Source organism: Boleophthalmus pectinirostris, unplaced genomic scaffold, assembly GCF_026225935.1.
Source record: "Boleophthalmus pectinirostris isolate CB_2022bp ecotype Guang Dong unplaced genomic scaffold, ASM2622593v1 HiC_scaffold_19, whole genome shotgun sequence".
In the NCBI taxonomy this organism is placed as follows: domain Eukaryota; kingdom Metazoa; phylum Chordata; class Actinopteri; order Gobiiformes; family Gobiidae; genus Boleophthalmus; species Boleophthalmus pectinirostris.
This window is the reverse complement of record NW_026571140.1, coordinates 6428833-6444659: the sequence shown is the minus strand read 5'-3', so window position 1 is coordinate 6444659 and position 15827 is coordinate 6428833. Positions and strand designations below refer to the sequence as shown.

The window sequence follows — 15827 nt, the reverse complement described above, 5'->3', positions numbered from 1 at the left end:
AGATACCTCAAAGAAATTACACAAGCAGGAGTACAAGTATGCTGCTAAAAAAGTACTCTGAAAAGTAAACTATTCACTACTACTCTCCTCTCGTAAAAAGGAAGAAAAAAAAACCTTAGCGTTATTTTCTCAAGCAACTTTTAAAACATATCTTTGAAAAATTTAGATTACTACAACAGTCTTTATATCAATGTTAAAGGCGCTCTACCAGATTTTTATGGTTAAAATGTGCATGGTTTGCAGTGTTTCAAAGTTATTCCTCATGGTGATGAGTTTATAATCGCTTTTCATTTTGTCACGGTAAAGCTAATGGCAACTAGCATGCCAACACACACTTATTAATTATCGGATAATAAAATGATTCATAAATAGATGCAGATTGCACACAGTGGACATATATTGTATAAGCAGCTCTTGAGGTCAAAATATCTGTACTGGGGCAAGATTAATATAGCTGAAATCTGATACTAAGGCCTTAAATACCATAGAGCACAACAGTGAGTGGGTAGTCTATCATTCATTTTACAAAAATGAGTTTAAAGGTGACACATTAATTGTCTCTAATCAAATTATAACCAAACCCACTGTGTCACAAATCTCAGTCTTTTTTCATTCACATAATTGTGAAGGGACTCCCCAGTCAAAAATGTGTATAAATAATAGATTTTAATACATTTCATTAAGAGTTTAATGGCACGACTGAGGCTAACCAACTGTGTGGTAACTGGTGAATATATTAACCGAGTATATTTAATCAAAATCTATTCATACAGCAGAACACTGCACATGAGAATCTGCTTGAGTTTGTAGGGTTGAAAATCAGATACTAATTGATACTAAAACTTGTATCGAAACTAGTGCCACTACTTGCACAAATGAGTATCTAAAGTTCACATTCACAGGACAAAAACAAACCTTTCTGGAATAGTTTTAGATTGAGCTTGAGCTGTATCACTTGGTAAGAGCATAGAAATACACCCATAGACCACTATGGAACCTACCTGGACCACTGAGGGATTACACAGATAAAATATAAAAGAAATCACATTCTGTTGTCAAATGAAAGAGCAGTTTTTAGTATTGAGTATCTGTCTTGTTTTATGGCAACGTACGTCATACTTTTGTGTTAGAATTGTTTCTGGGGAAAGTGGTGGGAGTCTTTCTACTTGGCCCTTTTATACACACAAAAATAGTTTCCAAATGTTGTGTGAAAGATGTCGTTTTTTGTCAAATAATCTCACGCAGGGCAGTCAGCGCACGTATAGAGGTTTTTGAACAGCTTTTCTAGGCAAGACAAGTTTATTTGTATAGCACCATTCGTACACAAAGTAATTCAAAGTTCAAAGAAACACTTTAAAATCACGATACAAACAAATCAAAACATAATTAATCATCATAGAATTAAAAGAGAGAGAGACATTATATGCGAGAGAGTGCGGAATGAAAACATTTCAGTTATATGCAGCTAAACAGAACCATTTTGTGCCTGGATTTAAATGGAGTCAAAGTTTCTATAACTTTATACAGACTTATAGTGGGCAGACACTTATCTAAATTTAATTAATATTTAGTACTAGATTATTACCACACACAAGGAAAGTTTTAGATACTCACAAGCCATGTTTCAGGTGGGTCATGTGTTTGGCATGAACCGATTCTTTAGTATTAAGATCGAGTTTGAAATTTTAGTATCATGAACACACTACAGAGCTTGTGATGTTATTTAAAGGGACAGTTCAGAATTTTGGACATAGGACCTCATTTCCTAGTGAGCCAGAATGTTGGAGATGTGTGGAGGCACTTTTAAAAAAAAATATTCCTTCCAGTCCTTGTATTTGCAGAGGTCACTGGTGCTAGGCTAGCGCATGTCAATGGCCATAGTTATCCTGCCACTTAAAACTCTCACTCTTCAGAGCACCTAAGGCCAAAACAGTTACTACGCCAGACTGTTGATGTGATTGTCTGTGTCGACAGAATAATTTTAGAAGTAAAACCAATCTCGCATTTGAAGGATTTATGTCTGAGCAGCAGCAGCGAGTTGTACTTCGTGATAGAAAACTCGGCAGTGGCGGACTGATATGAGAAAATAGTCCCTCAACATGTGATGATTCATGCGATGCAAGGTTAGTTTTATTTCAAACATTATTTTATCAGTACAGACATTTACATCAACACTCTGACGTAATAATAGGTTTGCTTCGGGTGTTTTGTGGAGTGGGTAAGACTGTTTTTAATGGCAGGCTAACTGTGGCCATTGACATGTACTAGCCTAGCACCAGCGACCTCTGCACATACAAGGACTGGCTGGAATATTTTTAAGAAGTGTCTCCACATGTCTCCAACACTCACTAGGAAATGAGGCCCTATGCCCAAAATTCTGAAATGTTCCTTTAAACGTCTGATATTACACAAAATGTATGCTTGTGAGATTTAGCCATGTTATAATGTTGTTACCTTCTCTAAAACATACCTAGAGATTTGGTTCATTCACACATGTTTGAGTAATCCTTTATTATCAGTCTGTCTACATCTGCAAAGCCTTTAACTTTAGTTCAGTAGAGATTGACAATTCCTGGGCTGAAATATATGTAGTTTAAAGACACAGTGGAGCACTTCCTGTATAACCACATGACATCGCAATGGAAGAGAGTGTTTTCAATTTGAGAAAAGATCACAGCCTAAATATGCATGGTTTGTGTGTTAAATGTGTGAATGAAACAAAACACAACTCCAGGCGTATTTCTGATGAAAAAAACATGATAACATAGATAAAAAATTTGCATGATATGGGCCCTTTAATTGGCAGCTTAAAATATATAAGCCACATAAGTTACGCAAATTCCCTGTAACACTGCAATTTCCATATTTTTTACATGACGCAACATTTCTCAGAAAAGCTTTAAGCCGTATTTGAAATATTAACGTTAATGCAAACGGTCCCTGCTGTATGAATGGTGGTTGTGTGGGCCTGTTTTCCGGTTCCATGGCCTGCTGTGTCCAGACTGTGGCAAACTTTGCAGCTTTAATTAACCACAAAAAAATGCGAAGGCTGCACTTTCCTTGAACACTAATAACCTAACAAGCACACTGGACCACAGGCGTCTGCTGCTTAGAGACAGGAAGTGCACTATTAGGCTCCTGTGACTATTGGAAGATTACGAGCCTTCTCATGGCTTTATCTCTTACGCCTCCAAACGCTTGAAATTATATTAGACACTTTTGTCTACTATTGGCTTATGTAATTTGATTCAAAGTCTGCATGATTAAAAAATGGCTTTGCATAGGACGTTTGAAGGTAGCCAAGAGATTGACATTACTATCAAGTTTTAACTAGTTTCAGTTGGGTTTAAAAGCCAGTTATTTCAGTGAACATTGAATTATTCTGTGTTAGGGATGTAACAATAACCAAAAATATCGATATCGTGATATCATCAAAGTTCTCGCAGTAATATCATGGACCACTACAGTATATCACATTACAAGTCTCTTTGCTTTTGCTTGGTGCAGCAAAAGCTAAAAAAAAAAGACGGAGAGAACTACATAGACCATGATCCTTTGCACCATTTCAGTGTAGAGTAGACTACATGAAGAAATAGCAGTTCTTAGCACTTTTAAGTCTTAGCTCTTTGGATTTAGTCAAGGCATTTTAATAGGAACAAGTTAACAGTTTTGTTACCCTCCACAAAATAATGCAATAAATATTGTACTGTGAGATGTATATCGTGAAAATATTATACAGAAAGATTTGGTTATTGTTACGTCCCTGATCGTGAGCCTTCCCACCATATCGTGAGCTTTCCCAAGATATCGCAATAAATATCATACCGTAAGGTTCATACCGTGACGATATCATATCATGAAACTTGAATATCGTTACACCCCTATTCTGTATTGAAAATCATATTGTATGGTACTTGGTGTATGTTTAAAATATAATGGTAAAGGAACTCAGAGTGGTATCTATGGCACTAATGTTCTTGTTGTGATATTCAAATGGTTATGGAGTGTATCTTTTCCTATCAAAATCAGCTTTGATAGTATTACGAAAACACTTCACTGAACTTGGGATGCAGGGTTTTAACTAGTTTCATTTGGTTTAAAGACCTGTTCTTTAATTGGTAAACAAAGGCAAAACTTCACACTACTTCTTTCTCTTTAGAGTTTTTGATCTGTTGAAATTGAACAGTGAGTATTATGCGAAATTGATATTTTGTAGCTTTTCTACTTTGTTATAATGTTCAGAAACATGCTTGAAGTGGTTTTATGTCATTGAAGGATGTCTCCAAGGATGTCTGAGTGATCCTGATCTCTCCCTGGTCTTACTCTAACCCTCCTTACTTTTGGCACTTCTCTTGTACAAGGCTGAATGCACAAGTGTACGTAAACCCATGCTCCTGCTCAACCAGTTTTCATAAATATACAAAAACATGATGCAAAACAATGCACTACAAGAATTTTCAAAATGATAAAAGGTAAGATGGTTATCTAAATGCTATGCAGAAGAGTAATACCTCCTCTTCACACAAGTTACACTAAGCTACAAAAAGACTTCCTGTAATTGTGACCATGTTTTATTCACACATACTGCAAGTGGAAACGTCCCCATATTGATTTTTGCAAGCAACTGAATCCAGAAAATGCTCCTGAGTTTTTAAAAGTCCACCCACCATGAAATAACTCTGATATTTGTAATGCTTAAATGGCCTCAAGTACAAAGTATCTATCTTGTCTTGTGCAATGTTGACAATAGCAGTTTTGCCATTTTCATTTCTAAATGCGTCACTCCTCACTAACTCAGCAGCCATGGAGCAATATCATCAGAAGAGAAAGCATAATATGCTCCCTTAAAATGACTTCCTTTTCTCTACAAATGTCTCATGCTTTGCCATCATTGTTCACTTCAGTCACAGTTGAATGGCTGGTTTGAATTTTAAAGATTTTATGTGACGACTTCTGTTGTCACGATACTAAAATTTCAAACTTAATTTCAGCACTGAGGAATGGACTTGATACAGATTCCGATACCACTATGATACTTCTTTATGCAACTTCATCATTAAGTCGTAGTATTTTCTTTTATATTATAATGTGACCTTATACCTGTGTAATGGTCCAGGTAGGTTCTATAGTGATCTATGGGTATATACCGTATTTTCCAGGCTATTAGATGTGCTCTTAAGCCTCTAACCCCATCAAAAAACGACCGCGCGCCCCACAAGCTAGAGCGCTCTATGCACGAATCCACTCGGGTTTCCAAGCACGACTTCAGTAAACTACAAAACCGCAGCGCACGCAAACACGCACGCAAACACGCACGGAGTAGACAGCGACCGCGCAGCGAAAAACACCCACAGCCACACTCACCACTCCAGGCCGACGAGGAACGGAACGGAGGAACGAACCAAAAAAGCCACAACTGAACAACTGAGTCACTGCGAACACGCCGACAATCCAGCGGTCCCAGAAAGCACCCTCCCTACACGCCACAACTGAACAAAGCCCAGAGTAACGCGACAAACAAAGTCCCACTGACCCATCGAACAGCTGTGTTTCGTTTAAAGTCCGGTGCGGGTTATTTGTAAAAAAAGTTCGAAAATAGACCATTTAATGACCGTGCGTTTTATAATCCAGAGCGCCTAATAGCCCGGAAAATACGCTGCTAGTCTATGTGCTATTATACGTGTTCTTTCTATCAGCTCCTCAAGAAAGGTTCATTCCTGTCCTGTGAATGTGACTTTTTTAGTATACCAGCTCAAATGAGTATTTAGTATCGATTAGTGTTTAGTTATTAGTCCGTAAAAAAGTCTACCAGAAATGGATCTGTCTTTTTCCAGTAGCTTGACATAAGCAACAGCAAAGCTTATTTCTTAAAGAGTTACCACAGCATTGCTTAAATCATGGCTTTTCTTTTAAATTTGCATTTCTCTACAGCCCAGAGGCACTTTCTGTGTATTGTATGGGTTATTGCAATTACATTTAAACAAGCATTCAGTTATAAGTTATTCTTGCATGTTTACATTTTAATTACTAGCTCCACCAGGATTTTCGCCTGCATGCTCCACTTCTGAACCCAATTTAAGCACAATTGTATACTTGATTGTTGAAGTGAATATTTGTATGAACACAGATTTACTGTCAACATGCTACAATTGGCTCTAATCAAATTAAAACCAAGCCTGCTGTCTCACAAATCTCCATCTCTTTCTCATTTCCATAAATATGCAGAGACTCCCCAGGCCAAAACATGTTTAAATAATAGACTTTTACACATGCCGTTTATCCCATTGCCAATCACCAAGTGTCAGGGGTGGGGAGTAGAGTAACACTTGTCACTCATTCAGTTCCATGGGGAGTTTTTTGAATTGATGTTTCAGGATTTATTTGATCTGTAAGAGAGAGCACATTTTAAACATACTCAGGGTAGGGTTGATACCATAGACATGTTTTTATTTAGTTATTTTGTCCCTAAATCAAGACATGACAAATTAGGTGCCTTCTTTACTCAAGGCTGTGCCCACTAGCATTAGCAACATGTTTTTTACCTTCAACAGCCTCGCTCCAGATTGGCTCTTTGGTTGCTATGATACTCGGGCACGGAATGGCAGATATGAAAATCTGCTTCATATTTGCCTCTATAGCAGCTAACCTTGATGACTGTCTTTTGACTCAAGCTGATCCTATAAACAGGACCAAATCTGACCTTTTGTAAATAGTTTTTCAACTGGCCTTCACTCTATGGGCATTGAAGGAACACTATGTAACTTTTCGGGTTTGGGGTCTGCCACTATGGAGATGTTGCTTTACTTGGAATGACCCCACAGTATTGCATTATGCTTATCTGAAATGCAGTTCATGAATTTCATGTGTTTAATTTGTCAAAAACATGTAGAAAACATGTATTCTTACTGTGAGCAGAGTCTCCTCTCAACAGATTTGGCCTGAAACGTGACCTGATGGCTTCACCTGTTTGTCTCCATGGAGATAGTTAAGCTTAATGCAATACCGGGGAACATTCCAGGCAAAACAGTATAATCTCTATGGAGACAGGTAACATTGTGAGAAGACCGTGATTCAACTGAATTGCAAAACTAATACAAGAAACGCATGTATTTCTCATATTTGTAGCTAGGGCCTTCTTGAATATTTTATTTTGGTTTTCAGTGTTAAACAAACACGGCTCAGGTGCACAGATATTTACCAGTTAGACATTCTGAAGGGAAAAAAGGAATAAAAAATGCAGGAATTGGAAATTCACTGAAGCACGAGTACAGCCATAATCAGTTTGTTTCCTTAAGATGAGCAGAGAATTGGTTCCAAATATTTCAAAATGTTCAAAAGCTCTAAATTTTTTTCTATTTGTTTCGATGACAGCATATCAGACTCCTATACTTTGAAAGACGGAGGAGCTGGACATTTCCACTCCCTGAAATTCTGCCTCTTTGCAACCATCATTCTCAGTTCCAGTGATTGTTGCATTTTTGCAGGAATAGTTCTCGTCTGTAAATAGTCAAATGTGGAGAGTCCCGCACGGGAAGAAGCGGGAGAGGAGCTGGTGTTTTGCTGAGTTGGACACCAGTGCTTTCCCTGCCTCGTGACTCTCCTCAAATTTTACTTTTGTTGGTCACAGAGCAGAGATATGGCTGTACTCACTGCAGAAGTGCAAAGGTGTTTTCAGATGCCGCTCTGTGTCCTGATTCAATAAACCCCAATCAGGCAGCAGTTTTGCTGCGTGTCAAAGCATTCTGGTGTGCATTGGCCTTAACACCCCATGTAGTATAACTGGCGCCTTTATTGTTGCAGATCACGTCAGGTTCGGTGCGACTGGTGCTCCAGGACAGTAAGGCCCTGGTGAGTGAATGGAAGGAGCCCCAGGGGAGGAACATCAGCGTGGCTGCCTGTAACCACACACAGGTGGTGCTCGCCGTGGGACGGGCGCTCTATTACCTGCAGATTCTAGCCGGGGAGCTCAAACAGATCAGGTAGGTCCTTCGTGTCCTGGTTTACTCCTGATAGATTTGTCAAAAGTCAAGGATCAGATCCTAAAACTAATATCAAAACTGAATACTCATTTGAACAAATATTGTTCTAATGAGTCCTTAGTGTTTGTCCTTGCACTGACGTTCTGGGTTATACCTAGTTTAGACCTAGCTTTTTAGTCCCAAGTCTCTAGCCGTGCTTTAAGCCAGGGCTAGCCCTATCTTTGTGCCAGTTCTTTAGTCCTAGTTAGGCTAGCTCATATTCACCTTATTCCCAGAGTTGCTGTTGGCACCACCATAGCCACTGGGGTTGTATTATTTGTATGAGACTGCCGATGTTGACAGCAGATGAGTTGTATACAGATTCCAAAGCCACTTTAAAGCCTCCCAGAGATTCAGTAAGTTTTGGTGTACATGAACAGTGAACATTTTACATATATCACTCTGGGATTCCCACTTAACCAGAAGTGCCACCACAAAGAAGTAAACTAGTAAGTAAGTTTTATTTATATAGCACTTTTCACAGACATATGTCACAAAGACGCTATATAGCATTATTCATTCACTCCACACTCAGTGATGGTAAGCTACTTGTAGCTGCGGCTGCCAGCCAATCCAACCACCACCAACACTCACGCACACCGCTTTCATACTAGGCAATGTGGGTGAAGTGCCTTGCCTAAAGACACAACAACAGTTTTTGTGACTGGCGCCACCCTGTGGCACCTGATTTTCCCAATGGTCTCCCATCCAAATACTAGCCAGGCTCGGCCCTGCTTAGCTTCTGAGATCTGACGGGATCAGGCTTTGACAAGCCGGTATGGCCACATAGCAGCTTGAAGAAAGCATGGTTTATTATCATTTAAAGACTAAAAGTAGGTGGGGCAAAGTAAGGTCAGTATAGTGATATATTGTGATGAGAATATCATATATATAAATGGCAGACAGACTGGCAGCTAAAGCCTAGAGCCACTGACTTTGAAGGCTCTGCAGAGACTAAAAACTAATGACAGCGATAAGGCGTGAGGAGTGGAAGGAGAACTTACAGCTATAAATACCCGAAAACAAGTACATTTATTATACAAGATTCCTTTAAGCAGCCTGAGGTATGTCGTCAATATTGTTATCGCAAAGTTTCTCTTTTAAATTGTGATAAAAGGTTTTGGCCATATCAGCCTGCCGTAGTCCCGGTTCAGATCAGAGTTTGACACAGCAATATGTCATTTTGGGTAGAACTGTTCACATCATATTGAGCATCATCACTTGGTTAGTCTTGGTTAATTCCTGGTTTACCAAACAGATGAGGAAGAGGCCTTTTATTTTTGTTTCATAATTGAACCTGTTGTGATGACATAATGCTTCATGTTTAAGTTTTGGATTGATCGTGGTCAGAGAAGCCCCCCTCGAAAGTCAGATACTTATCAATACTAAAATGCATCGAAACTAGATACTAATTTGAACAGGGATCGATACTAAAAAAGTCCCATTCGCAGAACAGAAATGAACCCTATTCCTGAATAGCCTTAGAATGATCTTGAGCTGTATCAGAACAAGTATAAGAGCACATAAAATGGTAGTACTCCTATGGGGTGATGAATAAGGGATTAAACAGATATAATATTATAATAATTATTAAAGTATTATTATTTAATGTTGTTAATGGCAGTGTGGAGTGTTTTTCATTATCATTGTGGTATCGGAATCTGTATTGAGTATCGAGTCACTTAGTACTGAAATCTTGCTTGAAATTTTGGTATTGTGACAACACTACTGTATAGAAGATTATTGAATTAGCATCTTATTATGTGCTTGGGAAACTTTAAGTGTTTTTCCCTTCTTGTATAACATCATTAACACGTTCTCACACCATCCTCTGCTCGTTTCCCCTTCCTCCTTAGCACCACGGAGATGGAGCATGAGGTGGCCTGCCTGGACATCACTCCTCTGGGGGAGCCGGGCAGTGAGTCGCCCCTGTGCGCCGTGGGACTGTGGACAGACATATCCGCGCGCGTGCTCAAGCTGCCTTGCTTCACCGCCCTGCACAAGGAGATGCTGGGAGGAGGTGAGAGGACACTAATATCACCAGCCTGCCCCATTCGTTTTGATGTGTTTTGTGTAATAGATAGTAGTTAGTATGCATTTTTTAACATTTGAGGAGGATGCAGATGTTAAAGATCGGTTATTTTTTGGGTTTTTTTTTTTGCTTTCAACCATCTTATAACGTTGTTTCCTCATCAAAAACATGCCTGAGGTTTTAGATGTCATCCATGCGTGTTTGAGTACTTTACTTTACTTTCTCTCCTAGGCATTATTCAGTCCCTTCTTCCGGTTAGTTGTAAGACTCTGTCCATTGCTCAGCCCACAAGCCTATGTTACCCATGCACCCACACAAAAAATCTCCATAAATATACAAAAGCAGGATACAAAACTGTACACAATAAGTTGACATACCTAATGCGATGCAAATGTGCAGTGATCTAAAGAGGGAGTGATTTTGCAAGGGATGGGAGACACAGGGCATTTGCAAAACAATAAAAGGTAACATGGTTGATCTGAATATGTTATGTGTTAGCAGTTGATACCCTAGAGAAATAAAATACCCCCTCTAAAATTGCAGTTTTGTTCTCATGGTCGGTGTGTAGCTCATGGTAAATGTCAAGCATGTTTTTGTTTTTTTTTTTTAACTACACAACCAGTCAAAAGTTTGGACGCATTTATATTTTTCATTTGTGGCTCTTTCTTATTTCCATGATTATGATTATTTACATTTTTTATTCACGGAATTCATCAAAACTTTGAATGATACATATGGAATACAGCGAACAAAAAATAAGGTCAAAATAACTCACTTGCTTAGGATTTTTGAATTTTAAAAAGTCACCCTTTGCTTTGATCACTGGTTTGCACTTTAGGCATTTCTTGGCCCAGACATGGTGGAGCTGTGACTTGAAAACCATTTCGTGTGAATTCATCACAGAGCTCATTAAGAGAAGGTCTTCGCCACATAATTCCACATATCATGCATCATATATTTGATGTCTTTCAGTAGTTTTAGTTTTAGTAAATAAAATGTAGAAAATAGTTAACGTAGAGTAAAAAAAAAAAAAAAAAGACATTGAATAAGAATATGTGTCCAAACCTTTGACTGTAGTGTACTTCTGACATTGTTATCATATGTTTTTATCACTTAATATTAAAGCTATAGTATGTAACTTTTTTTTGCCAAAAATAGACTAAAAAAAGCATGATTCTTTCATTTTGGATGCTTTTATTGCACGTTATTGGCCTGGAGGAGGACCTCTTACTGCTTGTTGCTAGGGAATGTTGTTTTTTTGGCTATAATCATTCACAGTATTGAGTATATATGGATGATTCTATTATTAGGGGTACATTTCATGGCCGCTCATTGTACTTATCAATTCTACAATTGGTTCCTCAAAACAGTGATAGTTTTTACACTGTACCACCAGCCCCCCTTTGGACAAAATTAGTGGACCTGATAGCATTATTCATTTTTGCAGAATACATCAATTTAGATGGTAAAAAATAGCATATTTTGCTTGTCTGCTTTTCATATGTCAAAGTTTCACTTAATTTATAAGCCCCAAAATCCATAGCGTGAGTAGAAATGTTTGACTTAAATAACATCCTAAATGTTTGAAAAGAGTTATTTTAATGTTTTCAAACTTTTGTACCCATTACTTTATATTGAATACTTTCATATATGCTTGTCCAAGATGTTTTGGGTAAATGGGTAATGCCTCGGATAATCCCTGATACAACTGCAATGGTTCACTCTAAAGTCACCAACTCCTTTATGGAGCAAGCTGTGAAAACACATTGCTCAGGTTTAACCCGCTTCTTTGAAATAACTGTCCTGTTTTACGGTGCACCCAGACTTTTCAGAAGTCAACTGGATAATGAATGTATCAATATGGAGTGTCACTAGCCCGTTACCCACTTGACAAAATTGTTATTTAAACACTTTTAAAACATGAATAATTCAAAAATAACAAAAGTTTAAGTTGGCCAAATGATTCTTTATGTCCCCTTGGGGGTCTGTTTTGAAAGTATGTAATCACTTAAGCAGAACAACTAAACCTCTTTTTTTTCCACTTTTCACTGAAATGAAATTTACCCTTAATTATAGAATCATCCATATGTCTCCATAGAGAATGTCTCCATAGAGAAGTAAAGTTAAAATTGAATCATGCAGGTGATGTGCCACCTCCAGAAAGTTGCATACTATTGCTTTAAAGTATTCCGCTGTATTAAAATGCCACAGTAACGGGATGGGCTTCTTGACAATTTTGCCAGAACTAATTTTCTTCTCTGGGTCAGTGGAAAAAGCATCACTCCTCACAGCCTTGAGTTCATAATCCTGTATAGGTCTGTTACATCACAAATATAGTAAATTATCACTGTTGGCTCCTTGTTCTGAGTAAACACAGATCAATTATCGGGGCAAATCTCTGCACAGTTAAGGAGTGTATCAACAAAGCAATATCACACAAACACATTTTCAGATAAGAATGCCCTTGTTTTTGTTAGGCATTATAAAATAAACAACTGCACCGTATACTGGCATACTGTGGTATTATTGGTCACAGTTCTCATTTTGTGGAAATGTCACTCTGTCCCTTCCCTAAGGTAAAGGTGCAATGGATAGAAATTGGCTCAGAAGCACAACCTTTTAGCAATAGTGGTGAGAGTGATGCATTTAAAATAAGCTTGAAGTAAAGTTGACATTTTGAATTTAAAGTGGGACTAAACACCTAAACTCCCCCCACAACCGCATATCAAGTAGAGCTGCTAAACTGGGCAGAGAGGGAGGGGGAGCGGCAGGGCCTGGAGGAATAAATAAGTTTGATTGGTCTAACGCGTATCCACACCTCAAACTGTCCTTCTTCAGGCTACGTGGATTGTGGCTGGATTTTTTTATTTTTTATTTAATTTAATTTAATAATTTTTTTAATGGACCGGAAAAAAAAAAAAAATTGCATCCACACACGTGTCAGATCAATAAATATTCATGTCCAGACGACAACTGAGCAGAGTGAAAACGATGTAATACACCTGCCACACCTGTATGTAGTGCTGTTAACAATGATAATAATATTTAATAATACATATCTCATCACCTTTTTTTTTTTTTTAACTTTAAGGTAATTTAGCCGATTTTAGATGTATCCCAGAAATATAGCCGTTGTGTTTTGCAAAAGTTAAACATAAGTTTTTGTTTTTAGGCATAAGATTTGGATGGGAATTATTAGAATAACTTGGTCTCAAAATCCAATAGTTTAATTACCCATGTATAATCTTTGTTATTGATCCGTGTGTGATCTTCGTGATGCGTGTTATTAGTATTAGCGCTATCAGCCTGTCTCGGTTGCTGGGCGACAGGAGCAGTTCCGTAGGCTACACCTGTCACATTTCGGCAACGCTCTTGCATTCTGTGGAGGCTAGTTCGAGGGCTGCATCCTTCGCTGTATCGGAAGACACTGGCGATGACTGGGTCGCAACATCATTGTTTTCCAAAAGCTGTGGTTTTCTTGTCCACACGACAACGAAATGCCGACGTTCTCAGATTTCTCCACTCTGGAACCCGTTCTCAAAAAACACAGTTTTCTCCCGCCCAAAACGCCGGCTCCGTGTGGATGAAAGGCCAAAACAAATAAAAACGTCAGCATTGCGACCAAAAAACATTGTCAAGTGGACAGACCCTCAGACAGGTTTTTGTAATCTGACAGTAATCTGGGCAATGGTGTTCACTACTACTTGCGGGCAAGACTTGAAATTGCAGTGGCCATAGGAGTCAGCACACTCTTTAGATGTTTTTATCCAGAAAGCTATAAATTTATCTAGTTTGCACTGATATCGAATTGATTTAGAACAGTAGATAATGCTATACAAAACACCATATGGCCATACCAGCTTGTCAAAGCCTGATCCCATCAGATCTCAAAAGCTAAGCAGGCTGGCCCTGGGTAGTACTTGGATGGGAGACCGCTAGGAATTCCAGGTGCCACAGTGGGGTCCCAGTAGCAAAAAACTGTCATTGTGTCCATAGGCAAGACACTTCACCCACATTGCCTAGTATGAAAGTGGTGTGTGCATGACTGATGGTGGTGGTCGGAGGGGCCGATGGCGCAGATTAGCTGATTCGCTTCCGTCAGTCTGCCCCAGGGCAGCTGTGGCTACAATAGTATATTACCACCACTGAGTGTGGAGTGACTGAATAATGAACTGTAAAGCGCATTGGGTACCTTGAAAGGCGCTATATAAATGCAATCAATCATATACACATTAGTAGTAAAAAAGTGGATTTAGTGTTTAGTTCCACTTGAACAACATTACAACCATTTTAAACCAAACTTATGTACCACCATGAAAAAGCTTCAGGTGGTTTTATACACTTTTTAAATGCCTGCATAATAAAATTATTAACATTATGCCATACCCGCTCAGTCTTCAGTGGGGTTTAACACTCCGGGAGTTAGCTGTGTCCAGTCTGATCCCTGGCCTGTGTTTGATGCAGTGGACCAAATCCTCCTCTCACTGTCACAGGAGCTGCTCAGACAGGCCAGACTGACCACGGGTATATTTTTGATACTTCATTCATCATTCGTCATTCACACTGCATGCACTTGCTTGTCTGCATGGAGATGATACTGCTTTGCCTGGACTGTATAGTATGGCATTAACCTAATCTTTATTCAATTACAGCTGTTTTTATTGCTCAAAATTACCTTGAGAAACACTGAGCAGGGTCGTCCCTCCACAGATCTGACCTGTAACTTTACCCGGTTCACCTGCTTGTCTCCATGGAGTAGTTTAAAGAAAGTGATATTAAGCAAAATTTACTTTTTTGGAGGTTTCTACCATGTTATTATAATCTGTCATCAAAAACTTGCCTGAAGAGGTTTTAGATATCATCCACGCATGTTTGAGTAATCTAGCGATCTCTCTCAGGCCCTATTTGACCCCTCCTTACGGTTAGCAGTAAGATTCTGTCCAAGACTCAGCCCACAATGCTACGGCATCCATGTTCCTAAGCATAATTTTTTTAATAAATACAAAATCGTACAAGTGTGATGGCGCTCTGAAGGGTTAATTACAGAGGGGGGGCTCAGAGTGTTAACAAAAATGGTGAAAAAAATTGGTGAATGGAGCATTTTCAAAACAATAAAAGGGAACATGGTGATATCAGTATGGAATGTATTGGAGTGTAATACCCCCTCTTTAACGCCACGCTGCAAAACACTGCAGGCAAAGCATGGAGGCAAGCAGGCTGCAGAACCTCCTCTAGAAAATTACATACTATACCTTAATTAGTTAAATCCAGCTGTCGATCAGATCATGACAGATGTTGATCAATAGGAGGGAGGGTGTGTGGGAAAAGTGTACATCTGTTTTTGTTTGCTTTACGAATAATATCTTATGTACAGTCGTCCCTCATTATATCGCGGTTCACTTTTTCACAGTCTCGCTGTTTCGCGTATTTTTTTAGTTTAATTTTGCATGCTTTTTTTTTTTTTTTTTTACATTGTATGAGCACGTATTATGTTCCTTCCCTGGCGTCGTGATTGGCTAAAGGATTGTAGACCACTGTCAAGCAATCTCTGCCCTGCCTTTACAGTACAGAATGCGTTCAGCTTGACAAATTTACATAAATATTCAATCACTAGCAGTGCAGCGCGATCGGGCAATAGCCGCGCTTACCGTGAGGTGCGGAGCTCTCCGTCGGTCCGTTATCCTGTGGTCACCTCCGAGTCTGTCCCAATCGTGACTCCTGATTCAGTCCTGATTCAGTCCTGATTCAGTCCTGTTTCAGTCCTGATTCAGTCCTGA

General features: G+C 38.9%; 1 protein-coding gene and 2 pseudogenes across 1 annotated transcript in view; 2 read left to right on the top strand and 1 right to left on the bottom strand.

Moving 5' to 3' along the window:
- ddb1 (damage-specific DNA binding protein 1) overlaps positions 1-15827 on the top strand; it is a 131263-nt gene that overhangs the window by 35303 nt on the left and 80133 nt on the right. The window contains 2 exon segments of the mRNA XM_055154472.1: positions 7801-7979; positions 9875-10038. Coding sequence (XP_055010447.1) covers positions 7801-7979; positions 9875-10038 — 343 coding nt within the window.
- Positions 8691-8808, bottom strand: LOC129409321 (5S ribosomal RNA; annotated as a pseudogene).
- On the top strand, positions 13894-14010 carry LOC129409299 (5S ribosomal RNA; annotated as a pseudogene).